A 23062-nucleotide genomic window follows, 5' to 3' on the forward strand; every position below is an offset into this window, starting at 1 on the left:
CAATAGAAGTTCACCAGAATCTGAGGAGACAGATGGATCTTTTTCAGTCTCCTCGGGAAGAAGAGAAGCTGGTGAGCCTTCTTGACCAGAGTTGAGGTATTGTGGGTCCAAGAGAGGTCATCGGAGATGTTGACCCCCCGGAACCTGAAGCTGGAAACGCGTTCCACCTCCGTCCCGTTGATGTGGATGGGGGTGCGTGCCGCCCCTAGACTTCCTGAAGTCTACAATGAGCTCCTTGGTCTTCTTGGAGTTAAGGGCCAGGTTGTTGTCAGCGCACCATGCTGCTAGGAGCTGGACCTCCTCCCTATAGGCCGACTCGTCGTTGTTGCTGATGAAGCCAATCACCGTTGTATCACCTGTATAGTTGATGATGGTGTTAGTACCATGTGCAGTCATAGGTGAAGTTGGAGTAGAGGGGGCTCAGCACCCAGCCCTGTGGAATGCTGGTGTGAGGGTTGAAGAGGTGTGCTTGTCTAACCTAACAGACTGGGGTCTGTTGGTTAGAAAGTCCAGTATCCAGTTGCAGAGGGAGGGGTCGATGCCCAGGTTACCGAGTTTGGTGATCAGTTTGGAGGGTATAATGGTGTTGAATCTGAGCTGTAATCGATGAACAGCATTCTTACGTAAGTGTCTGTTGTCGAGGTGGGAGAGGGCGGAGTGAAGTGTCGTTGAGATGGCATCCTCCGTACTCCTGTTCTTGCGGTAGGCAAACTGATAGGGATCCAATGTGGGGGGTAGGCAGCCTTTGAGGTGTGCCAGGACCAGCCTCTCGAAGCACTTGGTGATGATGGGAGTAAGTGCAACTGGGCGGAAGTCGTTGAGGCTTGCCGTAGTGGAGTGTTTTGGCACTGGCACGATGGAAGTGGTTTTAAGGCACGTGGGGACAACTGTTTGGGCAAGTGACGGGTTGAAGATGTCAGTCCAGACGTCTGTCAGCTGCGCATCACAGGCCCTGAGGACGCGCCCGGGGATGCCGTCAGGGCCAGCAGCCTTACGTGCATTAGTCCTACTCAGTGCCACGTACACGTCGTAGGGGGTGAGTGTGAGGGGTTGGTGATCAGCAGGGAGCACAGCTTTGATGGCTGTCTAGATTGTCCCTGTCGAAGCGGCCTTAGAAGTGGTTAAGCTCCTCAAGGAAGGAGGCGTTGCTGGATGTGGGGGTGGTGTTGGTAGGTCTATAGTCTGTGATGGCCTGGATGCCATGCCACATGCGTCGGGGGTCGGAGTTGTTGAAGTGCTCCTCAATTCTGAGCTTATGGCTGTGCTTGGCTTTCTTGATGCCTCTCTTCAGGTTAGCCCTGGATGAACTGTAGGCTCGAGCATCGCCTGACCTGAAAGCGGTGTCCCGTGCTTTCAGCAGTAGCCTGACCTCGCTGTTCATCCATGGCTTCTGATTCTGGACTATGGTCACCAGTTTGAGGGAGGTGACACTATTGATGGTGGAGTTTATAAAGTCCAGAACCAAGGATGTGTAGGAATCAATGTCCGTGTGGGAGTCAAGGGTGGCCTGGGCTGCAAACGCCTTCCAATCAGTGTTTCCAAAACACTGCTGAAGTGTGGAGTCCACTTCCTCTGACCAGACTTTAACTGTCCTCACAGTAGGTTTAACCCGTCTGATGAGTGGGGAGTACTTGGGGAGCAGGAACAATGAGAGGTGATCAGACTGACCAAGGTGGGGAGGGGGATGGCTTTGTAAGCTTCAGCCATGTTAGTGTAGACTTTGTCCAGTGTCTTGTCTACTCTAGTGGTGAAGGAGACATGTTGGTGGAATTTGGGGAGTACAGTCTTCAGGTTGGAATGATTGAAGTCACAGCAACAATGAAGGCTGCCTCGGGGTTGTGAGTGTTGTTTGCTAATGGCAGTATACAGCTCTTTCATTGCAAGCTTGGCATTAGCATCAGGAAGGATATAGGCTGCAGTCACAACAGTGGAGGTAAACTCTGGGCAGATAGAACGGTCTGCATCTAACCAAGAGGAACTTTTGTGATTCTTTTTAGACTTTTAATGCTCTTATTTTCTGGAAAATATCCTGACCCTTGAGCAAAGTTTGAACTGGTGTTATAGATGGAGCCCAAAATATTGAGCATTGTTTCCCTCGTAATAAAGTAACATTTAAAAAATTAAAAAAAAGGTTTCATTTTTTTCCCTTATTATATCCTATTTACACTAATGGTAAAGCTTTGAATAGTGTTCCCACCCTGCCTTTGCTGGATAAACAATGAGAAACTTCGAATCTACAGAATTCCAAAAATGTTTTGCTTGTTTGGCAGTCTTGTCTCGGTGCATTATTGATTTGTAGAACTAACTAGCATTGTAGCAATTGCATTCAAACCCAATCATGGGAAGCTGTGAAATTGAATTCAATACATTTATGAATAAATGCCAGAAAAGAATTGCAGCATCAAACATTTTTAACAGTAGTATTTGTTTTGTGATATTCTTCAGTTCAAGGACACTGAATCTTTTCAATCAGTACCAAGTTGTTTTCTGATCTACCCAGCCAGCTATTTATTTATATATACATATTTATTAACAATATAACCTTCATTATTTCTGGAGCTCGGTGATGGTGAACACTAAATCAGTGTCTGTATTGTGAACATTCTTTCAATTAAAATAAGAAATGTGGGCAAGGAGTCATGAGGGTCAGTAGGGGAAAAATGATTGTTCTAATCGCATCATGCTTGGTAAAGCCATGCATCTGGTCCAGCGTTTCAAAGCAGTTCCTTTCTAATGCTGAGCTTTCTATCTGTATTTCATCAAGAGATTATTAAAATTTGTTTTGTGGATAGTAGGCTTTTATGGTCTAAATCCTATGTAATTGAAGAAGTTGGATTTTAAAATGTGACATTTCTTTTAGTTTTGTCTGCATGTCACATTTCACTGTGGATACTGATGCAATCTTTGTAAGTTGAAATTTAATGATTCTCAGCAGTGGAATGCAGTGCAGTAATTTTATTTCAATTGTTTTGCAGTAAAAGGAGAAAGTGGATCAAATCTGTAAGTATTGAAAGTGCTCTAGATTTTGTCGAATGTACGACTGGCTACTGCTTAAAATGGATGTTGAGGCAATCCCTCCATTGGGAGTGTACAGAGCCCTTGATTAAGTGGCAGAAACAATGTACCTCACAAACTACACGTGGTTGGCCAATTGGGCATCGCCTGTGCCACCTGTGGAAGAGTCTGATTCTCCCATTTGGTCTCAACAATCGGCCATGCAAAATTAAATCATCTGTCCTGAGGAACTGACTAGGAGGATAATTTCCTCTTTAGTGAATTTAGTGTTTGAATTTGAATTTGAGGGTGCAAATTAATTTGAGATTCCAATGGGATGATTTTTTGGAAAATTTAAATACAGAGATGACTGCAATTTAGCAATCTCCTTGAACTTTAGTTAGAATCTGGAATGCACTGCATGCAGATGTGGAGGTGCCATTTATGGCTAAGAGGGAATTGGATAAATGATGTAGAAAAGTTTGCAAGGCTGTAGAGGAAGGAACTTTCGGATTGTGGGGTGCAACTAGTTGCTCTGGTAGAGTGTTGGAGCCAGCATGATGGTCTACTATGCTATACTTATTCAATGATTCAATGAAATGGTAAATGCTTTAATTTTATGTTAAACATTACAAAGATGTGGTGCACAATAATATTTCCAACTATTCCATTACTTTCATATATGGGGAAAATAGTTGGAAATTTGCAGCTCTTTATTTTTGTTTTACATTGACTATAAATGATTTAATGAAACATAGATTCCCCTGTGCATACTTCTTGAATTTGCACTTGGCTTTGTTTTACTGCTCCTGCAGTCCTTTGAAACCACAGCCAGAATGGTATTCCTAACTGGTATATTTTACGACAGGTCTAAGTAGGAAAACAATTTCATAAATCAGTCTTTCAAATGATCGTAAATTTTATCCTTATTGAGCAGTGAGTTAATGTAACACGTGAATAAAACCTTTTTAAAAAAAAAAAAAATCCAACGCAAATGCTGAATATTCAACTGGTATGAAGCAATGTCCAATTATTTCGACAGAGCTCTTTGGCCACACTCTTCTGTCCTTCACTGTCCTTCAGTGTATCAGTAAGATATAAATATATCCAACTGTGGCTAACCTTGTTATTGGTCAGGGTTTGCATTTCATTGTCACCATCTATAACTTTTGTCACTCTCCAGCTTTTATAGTTTCTGTTCCACTCAAACTAATTTCTCACAGGTTGAGCTAATTAGTGCAGTTTAAGCTTTTAAAGAATAGATCATTTTAAATGCTCCAATTTTAGGTAACCACCCCGCCTCAGTGTGCACCCTTTTCTCCCATTAACCCACCTGCTCCTCTTCCTCTCCCCCTCCTCTCCATCCACCTATATCTCTCCCTCTGGCTTTACATTTTGAACCTCTTCTCTCTCTATCTGCCAATCACACCACCACCCTAACCCTCCTCCAACATATATCCACCTATCACATGCCAGGCTTTGCCTTCCCCAAAAGACTTGATGCGTCATCTATCTATGTCCTCCAGAGATGTTGCTTGACCCTCAGAGTTACTCCAGCCATATGTAGAATTTGGAATCTTGTGTAAAACGGTCTCCTGTTACATTTTGTACTTGGCTGGTTTCAAATTTCAAAATATTGCTCATTTTCAAAAAGGTGTGATAACTCAATTATATTTCATCCTTTCAGCAGTGATAAATGTAGCTGTAAGATCGGCTCAAGAAGCCGCAAGGTGTTTTGCAATTCTATTGAATTGTGTTTGGCAAGGACGAGGAGTGAAACGGCATCTTTCTGTGTTCTATGATTTGCTTTTCAGCCATATTGCATTCTGGAGAATGCAAGTACAGGTGCACAACCTTTTATCCGAAAGCCTTGGGACCAGACACTTTTCGTAATTCGTAATTTTTCGGCTTTCGGATTGAAAGATTTTTAGCGTAGATTTTAACGGCTGGCTCAGTGGTAGAGTGTTCGGCTCATATCCGCAAGGTCGCGAATTTGCGCCTCGATCCCGGCAGTTACTCGATCGCGAGTTTGAGTCTTCAATGTAGTTTTTTCTTGCAGAATAGGAGAGAATAGGGAGGGTTAGGCTGGGATCATTCTCTGCGAGATGATCTTAGTGTGGGAGACAAGTATAGGAGAGGTGTACTGACTGTGTGGGCAGAACTTTGGAAGTGATTGCCCACCATTCTCAAAAGCCACTGTGTCTCTCTGTCCCTCCAACTCCAGAGGAATCTGCTCCCCGATGGGCCGCTATGGCGCCAAGTGGCAGTTCGCCCACAGCCCGAGCTGCGCCACCCCAAGAACAAGACGTACCTTGCACACCATCAGCTTCTGCCCCTACTGCCTCTGGAGTTGGAGCGGGGCTGGGCTGGAGTTGCTGATCTGGGATCTCTGTGCTTGCAGTGGGCCTGGGGGGTCGGTGTCCCGATGAGGGGGCGCAGCTCGGGCTGTGGGCGAACTGCCACTTGTCGCCGTAGCGGCCCATCGGGGAGCGGCTTCTGGTGGTCCTGACGTCTTCGGCCACCCCCCTGTACAGGAGCTGAGACTGGGAACTGTACCGCCCTTGCAGGTGAGCAGGAGAGTGGGGTTGTTTGCAGTTGCAGAGGGAGGGGGCAAGGGCGGTACAGTTCCCAGTCTCAGCTCCTGTCCAGGGGGGTGGCCGGAGACGTCAAGACCAACAGGAACCCACTACCCCATGGGCTGCTACAGCGACAAGTGGCAGTTCGCCCACAGCCCGAGCTGCGCCCCCTCATCCGCAACCCGGGTTCCTCTGGAGTTCGAACGGGGCTGGGCTAGAGTTACTGCTGGCTGTGAGTCTCCGGGATCTCCGTGCTTGCAGTCGGTGTCCCGTTGGTCCTGACGTCTCCGGCCACCCTCCTGGACTGGAGCTGCGATTGTGAAATGTACCGCCCTTGCCCCCTCCCTCTGCAATTGCAAACAACCCCACTCTCCTGCTCACCTGCAAGGGCGGTACAGTTCCCAGTCTCGGCTCCTGTACAGGGGGGTGGCCGGAGACGTCACAGCCCGAGCTGCTCCCCCTCATCTGCAACCCCAAGAACAAGACGTACCTTGCAAACCATCAGCTTCTGTCCCTACGGGAAGCGTGTTCCTCTGGAGTTGGAACGGGGCTGGGCTGCTGCTGGCTGTGGGTCTCTGGGATGTCCGTGCTTGCAGTGGGCCTGGGGGACGGTGTCCCGTTGGTCCTGACGTCTCCGGTGACTGGCACTGACCTGCTGGCTGGCATCGCCGACGTGAAGACAGTGCAAAGCCCCCGCGCCGGTGCAATGGGCGGGGAACTGGAGAGGGGAGGGAAGGGGTCACACACATGGCCGGGAAGCAGAGGGGTGTAGGTGGGGTGAAACTGAAGGGAGCGACAATCTGCTGCTGCCTGCCTGTTAAAACGTTCCCACGCAAGACTCACGATACACTGTGTATCGTGAGTCTACCGTGGGAACTTTTTAACTCAGCGGGCAGGCAGCAGCAGATTGTCAATTATTTAACCCCCCCGCGCAATATACCCTCACCTCTTTTATGAATGGGGATTTAGTTCCCCTTTCTTCGAGGACCGACCGGAGGTTCCGTTGTCACCTCTGTGGGCCGCCGTCTGTGAACGTCTTCAAGGACCTTTCTTCAAGAACTGAAAAAATGTCCGCTATTCGGAGCTTTTCGTTATTTGGATCTTCGGATAAAAGGTTGTGCACCTGTACTAACAAGCATTATGCTGGTGAACATGCAGAATGCCTGGTACAGAAAAATGCTGGAGAAACTCAGCGGCTGCAGCAGCATCTATGGAGCGAAGGAAATAGGTAACATTTCGGGCCAAAACCCTTCTTCAGTTCCTTCCCATAGATGCTGCTGCACCTGCTGAGTTTCTCCAGCGTTTTTGTGTACCTTCGATTTTCCAGCATCTGCAGTTCCTTCTTGAACAACATGCAGAATGCCTGTTCAGGCTGATTTTAAGGCAGTGTGGTAACAAAACTGAACCCTGTGCTCCCGATACAATCAGATTGGAGTTTCATATCTGTGAAGCATCACTTCCTCATTTCAGTGCTAACACTTTGATATAAAAGTCAATGTTGCACTATCCATTTTGGATTACATTTTGCATCGTGTACTGGCTATTTTTGCCCATGGACTTTTATGTTGCTTTGCCTCTCCATTGTTTTTATGGTATAATTGTTAACTTTTGCTTAAACTGACAATTGTTAATCGGGCTGAAGGGTTCCGACTCCAAATGTTACCTATCCATGTTCTCCAGAGATGCTGCCTGACCCACTGAGTTACTCTAGCACTTTGTCTTTTTTTGTAAAACAGCATGTGTAGTTCCGTGTTTCTCATGTTTGTGTTCGTATTGTGCCGTCAAGTGAAAGTGCAGTTTTCTTTTCTCCCTCCCCCAAGGGTTTCGGCCTGAAGCGTTGCCTATTTCCTTCGCTCCATAGCTGCTGTTGCACCCGCTGAGTTTCTCCAGCACTTTTGTCTACCTTCTATTCTAGCAGTGGTGTATGTATTCATTAAATGTTACTGTATCATCCTATTCAACCTTGAGTCCATTCCAAACTAAATTAAGATTCCCAAACACATTTCAGGTTGCCCTGGTCAGACCAACAAACAGACTTTTGTCTCAAGTTAATTGCAAACTCTGTCTGTGAAAGGACCTTGTTAAGCCCAGGTTTCATTCTATGGTAGGTTTGAACTGGAATTTACCTTTGGGAATAACAACAGTGTAGATTTTTGTATACTTCTGCCAAATACATTTTGTTCTCCTTTGAATTGTGTAGTAAAGGCAGAACAGAAGCCCTAGTTGTACTTAGTCAACATAACGAGTAGTTGCATAATTCCTTTAACAAAATGTTTCATTAACCTAGAATGTAAATAGAGCAAATTGACACCAAACTAAAGGGGAAAAAATGAGACTGTTAATAAATCTTGATTGGATGTTATAATTTAAATCAAAGCTTGGATGTTGGAAAGTTGGTAAACTGACATGGACGTGCCGACTGGGTAGTTTCCTTGGTAAGAAAAGACAGTGCTGGAGTAATTCAGAAGGTTTAGTTTAGAAATACAGCGTGGAAATAGGCCCTTCGATTCCCACCCACTGACATTATCCTACAAACACAAGGGACAATTTAGAATTATACCAGGCCAATTAACTAACCTGTACGTCTCTGGAGTGTGAAACCAGTACGTTTTGTAGGAGGAAACTGAAGATCCTGGAGAAAACCCATGCAGGTCACGGGGAGAACGTACAGTCTCTGTACAGACAAGCACCCATAGTCAGGATCGAACCTGGGTCCATGGCGCTGTAAGGCAGCAACTCCATCGCTGCGCCACAGTGCCGCCCAGGTCAGGCAGCATCTCTGTAGATCATGGATAGGTGACGTTTCAAGTTGGGACCCTTCAGTTCCTTGCTAAGGTTATCAATGGAGTTTACTGGAGATACCCGAGATGAACCAAATAGTTAAGGATTTTGTGGTCTTTACCTGTGATTTCTGAGATCAGAAAGTAACATTTTTAATATTGCATTCTGATGTTTAAGGTATTTTTCAAATGTTGACTGATTTGCTGATGTTGTGGTCCCATTGTATGACTTTAAATACCATTGGAAAAGTGTTTGGCTCTGCATAAATTTTTTTCCACCTTGCTTGGGGGCTGCTGTTAATAGTGAAACAATCAATATTTGTCACTTTAATCTAGTACTATGCTATTCCAAATACATACCAGGCATATTCCAAGTATGGAAGAAGAAAATATGTAATCTTATGGCTGGATGTTTTCATTGCTCTGAGATAATAACTTTTCGTTTATACTGTGGCGCTTAATTCATTGTACAGTGCATTGCATTTCATGCTGATTATTTTAATTACAATTTTATCTATGAAGCGTTTTCAATCATTGAATTGGGCTTTAATGGCTTATTTTCTTTTCCAGAACATCTTCAATGGAGGAATTTCGTGAAAAGTTGAAAGGTGAGAGCAAGTTGGAATTAAGTGTTTGGGCCAATTTATTTGTGCATTGTAGATGGTGGGGAGGGGGAAGAATGGGTTCAAATATACTAGAGAGTAAGTAGACTTGATAGGATAGATATTGAAACATGGAACTGCCGATGCTGGTTTAGATAGACACAAAGTGCTGGAGTGACTTAGCGGGTCAGGCAGCTACTTGGGGTGGTGGGGGAGAGAGGATAGGTGACGTTTTGGGTCGGGATCCTTCAGATGCTGCCTGAACCGTTGAGTTACTCCAGCACTTTTCTATCTTTAAAATAGATGTCAAGATTTTTTTTCCTGGTGAAAATTAATGAACCTGGGGAAATAGATACAAGACAAGGTGTTTAAAACCGAAGTTTTGCAACCAGTGAACCTGTGGAATTGTCTGCTGCAGAGAGAACTGGATGCCACATTGTTAAATATATTAAAGGTGGAGGTGGATAAATGTTAGCATTTGAGTAATTGAGTACTCTGGGGTACTGCCATAAAAGGGAAGCTGTGGCTAGTGTGAATCAAACTATGATCATTCAGAATGATGGGACTGGCTTGGTGACCAATGCCTTCTGTTTTCTTATGTTCTTAAGTGCAACATTTGGTTTCATGACTTTACTCACTACTGCTCAATTGTGTGCTACCCATCGCAGCTGTACAGTACTCTTGAGTCTATCTGTTTCAGACTAATGCTTGTATTTGGGATTATTGGCTGCAGGGCTAGGACAGACTTGGATTGTTTTCTCTGGAATGCTGTAGGTTGCAGGGAGGCCTGATAGAAGTGTATGAAATTGAGGCGTAGATAGGGCAGATGGTTGAACTTTGTTTCTCCAGAATAGAAAAATGAAATGCTAGAAACAGTGTTTAGGTAAGGGAGGCAGAGTTTAAAGGAGATGTGTGGGTCAAGTATTTTTTTACACTGGGTGGTGAATGCTAGGAACACGTTGCAGGTGATGATGCTAAAGGAAAATACAAAAGTGACATTTAAGATCCTTTTGGATGGGCACAGGGATATGGATTACGTGCAGGCAGATAAGAGTTGGTCTTGGCATCCTGTTCGGCAGAGATAATGTGGGCTGAAGGGCCTGTTTTTGTGCTATGCTGTTCTATGTTCTGTATGTAGCATTTACATTTGTGAATTGTTTACCCAATGCATTTCCTTGTAGGGGGCCGTGTTGTACCATCTCGATTTCGAGAAGCGGCAGCCATGAAAAAGAAAGTAGTCAATAAGGTTAGAAATGTTGCTTTCCGAAGAAATTCTTGCTGAGAATATATATAAAACCTTGGTTTGCATTGCTTACCAACTTGAATGTTGTAACCGTTCCAAATAGGGTAAAAGATAACTTAACTTAAAAATTAAGTTTAACAATTTTCAACTTAAAATTTTAGTTTAAACTTAACTAAAATTAGTTTAAATAATTAACTAAAGATCAGTTAAAGCTAAAAGATTAGTTTAACTAGATTAGTTAAATCTAGTTCAGCAGATTTTTCTTGTATTGCTTCAATGAGACCTGACACACAAGGTCTTATAATTTATATTCATTTGAATTGTATTCGTTTTGCTAACTCAAATTATTTTCCCCAAGGCAATGATTTGTTGGAAGGTTGTAGTCATACACGCAGAGTCCATCTCGGCCATGCTGACTTGGATGTCCCATCTAAACTAGTTCCATTAAGATTCTTGAGATAAAAGGACCCTAGCAGCTTCTTTTTGGATACCAAGTTCCCTTTATTAGAGATGCTGAAGTTTGATGATGAGGTATTTTGTGTCCCAATCAGCGCCTCTATGTTTAGGCATGGTTAGTAGTAATAATTTTTGCTTGCATAGCTAACTCAGGTGGGTGGTGCAATCGACGTCGCAGCGGCCTCTGCAGTCTGTCTGTCTTTTTTTATTTTATTGTCCTGTTGAGGGTATAGTTTGTAGTGGGTTTTTGTGTGTGCGGTGTGTGGTGTGTAAATTGTCACCAGTGTGTAGGATAGAGCAAGTGTACAGGGATCGTTGGTTGTCGCAGACACGGTGGGTGCAGGGCCTATGCCCACGCTGTATCCAAACTCATACACTCAGATGGTAAATCTTTGGAATCTTTATTCTGAAGTATTGGGCATTCTGCTCAATTGATTAATAGATTTCAGAATATTTAGATGATTCACATTTAAGGGGATAGTACTTGAAAATGGTGCTGGAGTATATGATGAGCCACAGTCTTAATGAATGGTGGAGAAGACTCAAAGGGATGGATAGACTATTCCTGTCCTTGTGACACCTGGGACTCCCTTACCTATAGCTTAGCAGTGAGGGAGCAATTGTGATGACACTGAGAAACTTACTTTTGGGATCCTAGCATCAAGAAGACCAGTTGAAATTGCAAAAGAAGCTCGAAGCTCCAAATATCCAACCGCTCACCCTTTTGGACACTTCTTACCCTATCCATTGCATAGCCCGCAGGTCCTGCTTTAGCCTCGTCAGTGATCTTGAAATCTATAGAACTGGAGTGAAAACGAGTCATCCTCCAACCTGAGGAACTGTGTAAGAAGGAACCTCAAAATTAAGTCAAAAATTTGGTAAAGAGAAAATAGTGACTTTAGACACAAAATGTTGGACTAACTCAGCGAGATAAGCAGCATCTCTGGAGAGAAGGAATGGGTGATATTTCGGGTCGAGTCCCTTCTTCAGACTCAAATCGTGACTGTATTGGCGAAATGGGTTCAAGTTAAACTCAAATCAGCCACCACTTTAGAATGTTCTGTGTTAATTGTTTCATGGTGTTGCTAATCTCAATTTGCTGCTTTATTTAATAGATTCATGACCAAAGTTCTGGACCTGAATTAAAACGTAAGTAGCTGTAACCAATGGATAACTGGACCAAGGATCCAGATAAAGATCTTTCTAAGTTAATGAGCTGCTCAGAGCTCTGACAACATGGGTTTCCTCCTGGTATTCTGCATCCCTGCCGCATCCCAAAGATGTGTGGGTTGTAGATTAATTGGCCTCTTTAAAATTGTCCTTGGTATGCAGCAAGTGGATGCAAAAGTGGGATAACAGAATTGGTGTGAATGGGTGATTGATGGTCCACATGGACCCAGCTGGCTGACGAGCCTGTTCCCATGCGGTATCTTTCAATCAATCTTTATCTAGAACTTGTAGCCAAAATTGATTACACCAAAACATGATTTTTTGTTCATTTAACCCTTAAGATTCTTGCTATATTCAGCTAATTCAAGTGGTGTACTCTTTACCTTGTTTAAAACGGTTTCCCACAATTGTATTATTGTTAACTGGTACACAGTGAAATGATAACAATATTGCAGATATGACTTGAAGAGAAAGCTGCTTTTTATACAATTGTTTTATTTTATGTGGGACGTTTTTGTTGATGCACCTGATTAGATAGAATAATTTTGGTTTAATTCTACATGGTAAATGGTAGGTAATTTTACATGGTAAATGGTAGGGAATTGAAGAATACAGTTGAACAGAGGGATCTGGGTATAACCGTGCATAGTTCCTTGAAGGTGGAATCTCATATAGGGTGGTAAAGAAAGCTTTTGGTATGCTAGCCTTTATAAATCCGAGCATTGAGTATAGAAGCTGGGATGTAATGTTAAAATTGTACAAGGCATTGGTGAGACCAAATCTGGAGTATGGTGTACAATTTTGGTCGCCCAATTATAGGAAGGATGTCAACAAAATAGAGAGAGTACAGAGGAGATTTACTAGAATGTTGCCTGGGTTTCAACAACTAAGTTACAGAGATAGGTTGAATAAGTTAGGTCTTTATTCTCTGGAGTGCAGAAGGTTAAGGGGGGACCTGATAGAGGTCTTTAAAATGATGAGAGGGATAGACAGAGTTGATGTGGACAAGCTTTTCCCTTTGAGAATAGGGAAGATTCAAACAAGAGGACATGACTTCAGAATTAAGGGACAGAAGTTTAGGGGTAATATGAGGGGGAACTTCTTTACTCAGAGAGTGGTAGCGGTGTGGAATGAGCTTCTAGTGGAAGTGGTGGAGGCAGGTTCATTGGTATCATTTAAAAATAAATTGGATAGGCATATGGATGAGAAGGGAATGGAGGGTTATGGTATGAGTGCAAGCAGGTGGGACTAAGGGGAAAAAAAATTTGTTCGGCACGGACTTGTAGGGCCGAGATGGCCTGTTTCCGTGCTGTAATTGTTATATGGTTATATGGTTATATGGTGCAAAGAAATTCTTTAAAGTTAGTGTTGTCACTTCCCATAAGTAAACACAGTAAAATTCTATTAATCTTGTACACTTGGGGCTTTGATGCCAGGCTATCAGATTTACTGGACTATCAGAAGTTATTTTATTGATACTCGAACACTTTTAATTCGCTTTTTTAAAAGACGTTTCAGTGACTCAAAAAAATTTAAAGGGAATGCGGGGAACAAGTCAGTAAGTTTCTGGCTGTAGAATTCAAAACATTACCCAAATGTTAGACAGATACTGCAAAGTCATAGTTTTCAAATGGTGGGGTATCAAAGTTTAGTCTTGTCAGACTGCAAGTCAATTGTTGTGCCTAATGAATTGAACAGTGGGTTGTTGATGTGCTGTCTATTTCAACAGGACACAATGCAGAGAAGAAACTCTTTAACCTCCATTCTACTGGGATTGAAGAAAGCATGCTTGTGCCTCCAGACTGGGATTTGTCAGTTATGAAATGTAAGTTCCCTCCTGGAGAAAAGGCTATTTTCCAGGTCTGATTCCTTTTTCTCATATGTTTGAGATGGGGGGGGGGGGGGGGGGGGGGAGGGTTGTTTAACAACAAAGAATAATATAAACAAGATGTGCAAGACTTGATAGCATGAAGGTTCATGATATTAATACTTGGAATATGGATGTTTTCAACTGTGACCTGTTTGAGCTTTTTGTGTCAGATTTAACAAAACACTCTTTTGGAAATTGTGTATTTATTTTCTGCCTTTATAGAAGATAATGAAAATGATTTTCCATGTTTAATTTCAGCTGAATATTCCCCAGTTGAAGTCCCAGAATGTACAGCCACTTTTGAATCTTCTTTGGTAAGAATTTGTGCATCTTGTGCAATAAACATGGTGCAGCCTCAGGAATTATTTAGCCTTTTAATATTAAAACGTTGTCTGGGCTGATTTATACCTTGGCAGATCAGATGTGTGGATGACCCGGAAGGAAGACTGCGAACTTGCACTTTAAGCTCCCAACTTTTTAACCTGCAGGAATTTCATGATTTGTGAAAGAATTTCGTTCCCGTTGAGCGGGGGTTTGATTTTAGGAAAGGATGGATTTTTCAGCGTAATGGATTTTTCAGTACAGTGTTTTCATGTGTGTGGCGAGGTGTATGATTCAATGTAGTGAAAAATAGCCTGACTATAAAAAAACGTGTATGTTGAACGATTGTAAATGAAGGAAATACTGAATTTTTTTCAATTTAAATGAATCACCGACAATAACAGATTTCTGTCGTAATGGTGAATCTTTAGAATTATTTTCATCAGGGGGTTGTGAAAGCTTGGTCATTCAAAATGTAGATTGGGTGATATGGGGAAAATGGAGGAAATTGGGGCTGAAGAGGTAGATCAACCATGGTCTTGATGAATGGCACAGTAGACGTGAATGTTTAGAAACATAGAAAATAGGTGCAGGAAGAGGCCATTCGTCCCTTCGAGCCAGCACCGCCATTCAGTGTGATCATGGCTGATCGTCCCCTATCAATAACCCGTGCCTGCCTTCTCCCCATATCCCTTGACTCCACTAGCCCCTAGAGCTCTATCTAACTATCTCTTAAATCCATCCAGGGAATTCCATAAATTCACAACTCTCTGGGTGAAAAAGTTTTTTCTCACCTCAGTCTTAAATGACCTCCCCTTTATTCTAAGACTGGCCCCTGGTTCTGGATTCGCCCAACATTGGGAACATTTTTCCTGCATCTAGTTTGTCCAGTCCTTTTATAATTTGATGTTTCTTTTATATCTCCCCCTCATCCTTCTAAGCTCCAGTGAATACAAGCCTAGTCTTTTCAATCTTTCCTCGTATGACAGTCCCGCCATCCCAGGGATCAATCTCGTGAACCAATGCTGCACTGCCTCAATCACAAGGATGTCCTTCCTCAAATTAGGAGACCAAAACTGTACACAATACTCTAGATGTGGTCTCACCAGAGCCCTATACAACTGCAGAAGAACCTCTTTACTCCTATACTGAAATCCTCTTGTTATGAAGGCCAACATTCCATTAGCTTTCTTCACTGCCTGCTGTACCTGCAAAGATGGTTTATTCCTGCAATTTCTTGTATCGTTATTCTTGATTAGTAAGAATGTTATGGGGAAGACAGAAGAATGGGGTTGAGAGGGAAAGATAGATCGATGGTTGAATGGAGGAGTTGATTTGTGCTCCTCGTAATTATTCATTTATCCAGTTTAATGTATGTTAAATGGCATCTTTTAAATAGTAATAGTTATAATCCAAAATAACTCTCCCTACTTATGGTCTAGAAATTCAGCTTTTTAGTAGTGTGACCTTGAGATTATGATTGACAGTAAATTATCTCCAACGATTAATCTGAATTTGAGTGATATAACTTTGCAGGATCGGGTGTAAATTTGGTCTGCTGTGCACTTTGCGGTTTCCTCTTCTACTTGAGGATGCCAGTCAACCTGCACACCTCGCCTATTTTTGTCCATGTGAGATCAGATTATTTTAACATTAATTAAACGAAAGCATTACAATTGAATGCGGTTATGTCACAAATTCCGTCCTGTCTCAGTTTATCTGATCCATTAATGGAATGTAGAAATGAATTTGATAGTTTTGTCTATTTTCTTTTTTGGGTTCTGGTTGTTGCTGGCCAGGCCAGCATTTATTATCCATCCCAATTTGCCCTTGAGAAGGTGGTGAGGAGCTGCCAGTTTGAACTGCGTCAGTCTTCTGGTGAAGATACTTTTAATGCTGGGGAAGGAGATCCAAAATTTGGATTTGGGAGTGATGATCAACTATACATTTCCAAGCTGGGACAGTGTGATGGGGAACATGCAGGTGGTGGTATTCTGTGGCACTCAATGGTAGATGTCACAAGTTTGGGAGGTGCTGTGTGAGAGACTGAGACATAACTCCAGGGCATTTAGTAGATGGTGCATACTTTGCCTCAATAGAAGGAATGGTAGATTGGTCTGATCATGCCAGACTTGGAACTACACTCATCCAAGCAAATGGAGTTTCAGTATTACCCCTGACTGTCTGAAAGGTTTCAGGCTGTCAGGAAATGAGAGACCCAATTTTGGACCAGGTCTTGTTGCCACACTATAATGTAAATTTAGTTGAGTTTCTAGTCAATCGTAATTCTCCAGGCAGTTGATTTGGGATGACACCCTGATGGCAATGGCATGAAAAGTAGATGGTTAGACTTGCTTGTTGGCGTTATCATTGCCTGGCACTTTGTGGTGTGAATGGTACTTGCCCCGTCTCATCAGTTCTCTGAATACGGTCTTCATCTTGCTCCATACAGACGTGGACTGGATCATTTGCCAAGTTGTCAATGAGGGTGACATCTAAAACTGTGTCAAACCTGTGCTAATAAGCACCACCTTGTGTCTCATCTCAATGGATATAACATTTGAGTATCATCTGTGCCTCAATGGTTGTACTCCCATTTCAGAGTAGCAGGCTGTGGGTTCTTTCCACTTCAGTGTGCAAAATTTGGGTTAACACTCAGCAGAATACATAAAATACTGTCATTTAGATGAAATGTTAAAATGAGGCTATCGAATAGAATAATGATCCCAGAGTATTGTTGCAAGTCCATATCAAGATCTTATCGCAGTGTATAAAATCATGGGATTAATAACTTGGGTAGATGTATAAAGTGTCTTGCCCAAAGGAGATGAATCGATTTAGGTTTATGATGAAGGGGAAAAGAGTTAATAGGAATCTGAGGAATAACTCTTTCACACAAAGGGTGGTGGGGGTATGGAACAAGCTGCAGAGGATGTAGTTGAGGCAGGGACTATCCCAACAGTTAGACAGGTACGTGGATAGGACGGGTTTGGAGGGATATGGGCCAAACGCGGACGGGTGGGAATAGTGTAGCTGAGACATGTTGGCCGATGTGAGGAAGTTGGGCCGATGAGCCTGTTTCGATCAATCTAATACTCTTAAGACCAGCTATAATCTCTGTATTGCCTTTTCTCCCTCCCCCAAGGGTTTCGGCCTGAAACGTTGCCTATTTCCTTCGCTCCATAGATGCTGCTGCACCCGCCGAGTTTCTCCAGCATTTTTGTCTACCTTTGATTTTCCAGCATCTGCAGTTCCTTCTTAAACATAATGAACTGTAATTTGTTGGTTTACGATAATTCAGCACTTTATAATTTCCGAAAGTTGTATAAAGTAAGTCTTTTTTGATTGAATATGGAGGGTTGCCTTGCAGATTTGCTGCCTATGAGCATATTTTGAAGTATTAAAAATCTGAAGCTAATGGTCACAGTTTGAGTGATGCTTTCGCCATGAGTAATTCAATTTGTCATGTTAAACAATTTTTCAAAGAATCTTACTACTTTTACACAGGTGTCTCCAACCCTGTCTGAGGATGATGCTATAGAAAAAATGGATTGCGATAGCTTGCTGTTTTCTTATATGGCCATTACGGTGAGATTAAATTGTTTTTAATATATCCCACACTCTTATGATGGGAAATGATTAACAAGAAGCAAAATATACTTGTTTGAGAAAGAAGTGTTTGATAGTCAAGAATGCCGATCTAACCTTCTCTCATGCTTTTAACCCTTTTCTTTACCCCTCCCCACCCCCCACAATCTCATGCAGAATTCATAATGAAAGCTTTTTTTCTCAACATGGCCAGACCAGTGGTAAATGACTTGTTTATAGTGCAAAAAAAAAAAATCAGAGTGTGCCAAAGAATATTAAAGTACAAAATGAAATAACCGAATGAGGTAGAGTTAAGGCCATGCGGGAGCACCTCTGGAATTGGATGTGAAAAAGGATAGCAGCAGTGGGGAAGAAGTTGTTGAGTATGGGTTCCCAAGGTTTCAAGCTCCTCTATTGTCTCCCAGAAGAGAAAAAAAGAGTAGATGGCCATTCTCAACAATCCTTCCAGCCAAGCTGATGCAATGCACCTTGAAGATGGACTGGATGGAAAGAAGAGGCTGTGATGGACTGGCTGTGTTCATCACACTCTGCAGGCAATCAAGAGCAGAGCAGTTGCTGTACCAGGTTGAAAGGCATCCTGTCAGATTACTTTCTATGGTGCATCTGTAAAGGTTTGAGAGAATCCCTGAAGATGTGCCAAGTCTTGGTGTCTAAGAAAGGAGCTATGCTGTTGACCAGGTTATGTTGCTGTTGATAAAGATGCAAACTAGCACTGTCGCTGAGGTTAAGGTTCTATTCACTCCCTTGTTTCCTTAGGTCAGCAATTATCTCTTTCATCTTGTTTACATTAAGGGCTAGGTTATTATCCTGACACCACGACACGAGGGTCTTGATCTCTTTACAGTACTTCATCTAATTTTTGTCAGATCTGGTTGACATCAGTGGGATTATCAGTGAACCTGAAAATGTAACCAAAAAAAACAAAAAACCCCACCCTAATGTATGCTTTGCACTTGGCCACACAGTTGTAGTCGTCTAGGGAGCAAAGCAAGGAAATGAGCACAAAACCCTGAGGGACATAAATATTGAGGTTTCATGTATGGAAATATGATCAATTCTAATGGTCTGAGGTCTTCTGGTTTAGAAGAACGTTGTGGTTTTTGACTGGATAACACAACAAAAAGCTTTTTGGTGTATCTTGTACACATAACATGAATAAACCAAACTAGATGGGTGAACTCCCTTGGTTGCTGCAGTTGTTCTCACATTGATCTGTTATTTGGTGCCGAGTGTTCCTGTCAAAGAATGTCCCTATTTGAACCTCATTGTTCTTCCCCCAATTTTTCCATGCAGCATGTGAACAAAGCAGTGATCCTTAGCATGATGAAGGTTAAATCAAAATGAGTCTGTTCAAAGAGGTGTGCCAGCTGGAACCCTGCTAATTTTTTATTTTGCCAGCAGTTTCTCACTTGTGTATGTGACCTCTGTACTGAGAATATTATATCCCAGCCTGATGTTTGTCCTTGTCCAGCAATTTAGAGCAGAATATTTTATCTAGCCAAAAGGAAGAGAGGCCAACAATGGTACTCCTTTAAATCCAAAGTTCTGTTTTCTTAACACTAACTAGGTTTTGATCCTGAGAGCCTTTGGCCTGCCTGGTTACTGATCAAATTTAAGGCTGATTTAAAAATAAAAATAAAACATTTACAGGCTTTTCTCCAAGTCGCTGCTGAACCTTGGAGTTGGGATCTGATAAGCTAATAACCTGTTTTGGTGTGTATGTTTCATTTGCCTCGTAGCATTCTGTCAGAGTTAGTAAATGTCACTGCTCTTCATTTATGATTATATTTGGGAGGGGGACTTTTGGTTTAAGCTCTTGAATGTTTTTTGTGCTACACATTTGTAGAATGAAAGTTCAGAGTAATGGACACTTTTTAATCTCCTTTTCCTAGAGGGAAAATAGTTTGAAAGAATATCAAGAAAAAGCAGAACGGAACTTGCTGCTACTTGAAGAGGAAAACCAGCGTTTGCGTAGAGAGACGTTTGAATATAAACAAGAGTACCTTATGCGGGAAAATAAAAAGCAGTTGAATTCAGTAATAGAGCAGCAGGTGAGTTAATGTGAACTGTCTATAGTAAAAGATTCATAGGTTGTAGCTATGTGTCCTTTTGTGTAACTTCTCCACACATACATTTTCTCCCCGTGACCGCATGCGTTTTCTCTGAGATCTTTGGTTTCCTTCAACATTTGTAGGTTAATTGGCTTGATATAAATAGAAATAATCCGTAATCTGTTTTTTTAAAAATATTTTATTTTATTAGAAGTACAATCATATGTCAACAAAGTGCCTAATATATATTTTCATAATACATTTTATGTACAGCTTCTTATTTTTGTTATATTAAAGAAAGATTAGAATAAGAAAAATAAATTAGATAGTAAAGGATAGAAAAGCGTGAGATATATAGTGTGTGAAGAAAAAAAAGAAAGATGAATGAGTGAAGAAAGTTGAGAAAAAGAAAACAGAAAAAAGAGAATAAGACATTAAAAAAAAAATTAAAAAATAAGGTAAGGAGATCATTGTTTATAATCTTGACCAACCCTCGTCCAGTCCTGAAACAGTTATTTTTACATTTGTGTTGCACCATATGATTCCAAAATGACGACAAATGGAGACCAACTCGTTATGAATTGGTCTGATTTATCCATTAGGAGGAATCTCATTTCCTCAAGATATGCGGTGTCCAACATGCTTGCAATCCACATTTTAAGCGTTGGTATTGATGTATTTTTCCAAAATTTAAGTATTCATTTTTTTGCTATTATTAAACCATAGTTAAAAAATAAATTTTGAGATGTGTTCAATTTATTCCCATCTTCCATTACTCCAAATATAATCATTTCAGTATTAGGTTCCATTCTTATCTTGAATCATTTTGTAAATATTTTGAAAATATCACTCCAAAATCTGTTACGTTTTATGCAGGAAACTAAGGAGTGTGTTATAGTTGCGGTTTGGGATGGACATTTATCACAAATGGGGGATATGTTTGGATAAAATTTGTTCAATCTTGTTTTTGAATAATATAATCAATATAAAATTTTTAATTGAATTAGATTATGTCTTACATTAATCGAACATTTGTGAATATATATCTATATATCTATATATCTATGTATCTATATATCTATGTATCTATATATCTATATATCTATATATCTATATATCTATATATATATCTATATATCTATATATATATCTATATATCTCTCTATATATCTCTCTATATATCTCTCTATATCTCTCTCTATCTATATATCTCTCTATATCTCTCTATATATATCTCTATATCTCTCTATATCTCTCTATATCTCTCTATATCTCTCTATATCTCTCTATATCTCTCTATATCTCTCTATATCTCTCTATATCTCTCTATATCTCTCTATATCTCTCTATATCTCTCTATATCTCTCTATATCTCTCTATATCTCTCTATATCTCTCTATATCTCTCTATATCTCTCTATATCTCTCTATATCTCTCTATATCTCTCTATATCTCTCTATATCTCTCTATATCTCTCTATATCTCTCTATATCTCTCTATATCTCTCTATATCTCTCTATCTCTCTCTATATCTCTCTATATCTCTCTATATCTCTCTATATCTCTCTATATCTATATCTATCTATCTATCTATCTATCTATCTATCACTTTTCCCATGTAACCTTCGTAATTTTTATCATTAGTTCCCGTTCCCACTCTTCTCTAAGTACCTCTGTCGATGGTAGGTTTATATTTAGAATACTATTATATAAATATGATATTAATTTTTGTGAGTCGGCTTCAATATTCATTGCTTCTAATAATTCAGGAGTTATTTTTTGATATCCTTGTATATATTTTTTCATGAAATCGCAAATCTGAAGATATTTAAAATATTGGTTGTTTTTCAGTATAAATTTTAATTGTAATTGTTGGAATTATAGTAGGTCTCCCATTTCGTACATATCCCCGATCCTTCTAATTCCGAGACTTTCCCATTGGTTATATGTTTTATCAATAAGAGATGGTTTAAATAAAGGGTTATTCGCTATTGGCATTAACAATGATACATTTCTTAATTTTAAAGATAATTTTATTTGTTTCCAAATTCTTATTGTACCATATATAATTGGGTTCTTCTTATATTGTGTTATTCAGTGTTTTCGGGGAGAAGAGGATCGTTCCTATATTACAAGGATGACAATCCTCTTTCTCCATTTTTATCCATTCTGTCTGTTGGGTAGAACTATCCAGCCAATAAATTTTGTAATTCTGTGTGTTTTTTTGTAAATCTATGATCTATAATCCCAAATAAAATTAGTAATATTAGAGTCTAATTTTAAAAATATATATATTTTGGTGTGTATATATACCGGTATAGACTGAAATAGGTATAGTAATTGTGGTAGGAAGATCATTTTTATTGCATTTATTCTACCTAATAATGATAGTGTTTTCCAAAATTTAATCAGCGTATTAAGTTTATTTAATAAAGGTATAAAATTTGCGTTGAATAATGCTTTTATATTTTCTAGTAATCTGAATACCCAAGTATTTACATTTTTCTGTTGCGATTTTAAAGGGGAACTTCAATAAGTGTGTAGGTTCTTGAGGTTTTAATGTCATGATTTCACTTTTATGCCAGTTTATTCTATATCCAGAAAAAGACCCGAATTCCTCTATTAAATTCAATGCTCGTTTGTGACTTTGTAATATATAAAAGTATATCGTCTGCATATAATGAGATTTTATTCTTTGAGTCCCTAGTATTATAGCCCTGAATATTCGGATTAATTCTTATACTTTCAGCCAGAGGTTCTATCATAAGGGAAAATAGGAGGGGTGATAACGCACATCCCTGCCTATTACCCCTTGATAGTAGAATTTTTTGAGATAACATGTTAGTTAAAATTCTTGCCATCGGTTTATCATACAATAATTTTACCCATGTTATAAAATTCTTTCCCATATTAAATTTTTGCAGTACTTTATATAAGTATTGCCACTCTACCTGGTCAAATGCTTTCTCTGCATCCAAAGAAATAATTGATATATCTTCTTCCTCTACTTTATGCGAGTACATTATATTAAACAGGCGTCTCAAATTATTAAATGAGTATCTTTTGGGTATAAACCCCATTTGATCAGGGTTTATCAATTTACTAATATATTTGCTTAATCTTCTTGCTAAGATTTTCTGGTCTGTATTTAAAAGTGATATAGCTCTGTATGAGCCCGGATCTTCTAAATCTTTATCTTTTTTTGGAATAAGCGTAATAGTTGATTCTGTTACCCCCCCTAGTCTGTTTTGATAGTGTTAATGTGCTGGGATCAGTGTGGACTCGGTGGGCCGAAGGGCCTGTTGTATCTCTCCATCTGTGATGCATCTCTAAAACTAAAAACTATTCTGTGATTTATGGACTGACTGGAAGACATAGCGTTACGGTTGA

At 40.5% G+C, this 23062-nt stretch overlaps 1 protein-coding gene across 1 annotated transcript in view; it reads left to right on the top strand.

The window, feature by feature from the left end:
* The window catches only part of haus8 (HAUS augmin like complex subunit 8), a 281932-nt gene that overhangs the window by 243848 nt on the left and 15022 nt on the right, over nt 1–23062 (top strand). The window contains exons 4-11 of the mRNA XM_055658524.1: nt 2976–3000; nt 8921–8958; nt 10134–10198; nt 11767–11800; nt 13551–13646; nt 13950–14005; nt 17520–17600; nt 19514–19672. Coding sequence (XP_055514499.1) covers nt 2976–3000; nt 8921–8958; nt 10134–10198; nt 11767–11800; nt 13551–13646; nt 13950–14005; nt 17520–17600; nt 19514–19672 — 554 coding nt within the window. The remainder of the gene's footprint in view (nt 1–2975; nt 3001–8920; nt 8959–10133; nt 10199–11766; nt 11801–13550; nt 13647–13949; nt 14006–17519; nt 17601–19513; nt 19673–23062) is intronic.

This window comes from Leucoraja erinacea, chromosome 29 (genome assembly GCF_028641065.1).
Source record: "Leucoraja erinacea ecotype New England chromosome 29, Leri_hhj_1, whole genome shotgun sequence".
Taxonomy (NCBI): domain Eukaryota; kingdom Metazoa; phylum Chordata; class Chondrichthyes; order Rajiformes; family Rajidae; genus Leucoraja; species Leucoraja erinaceus.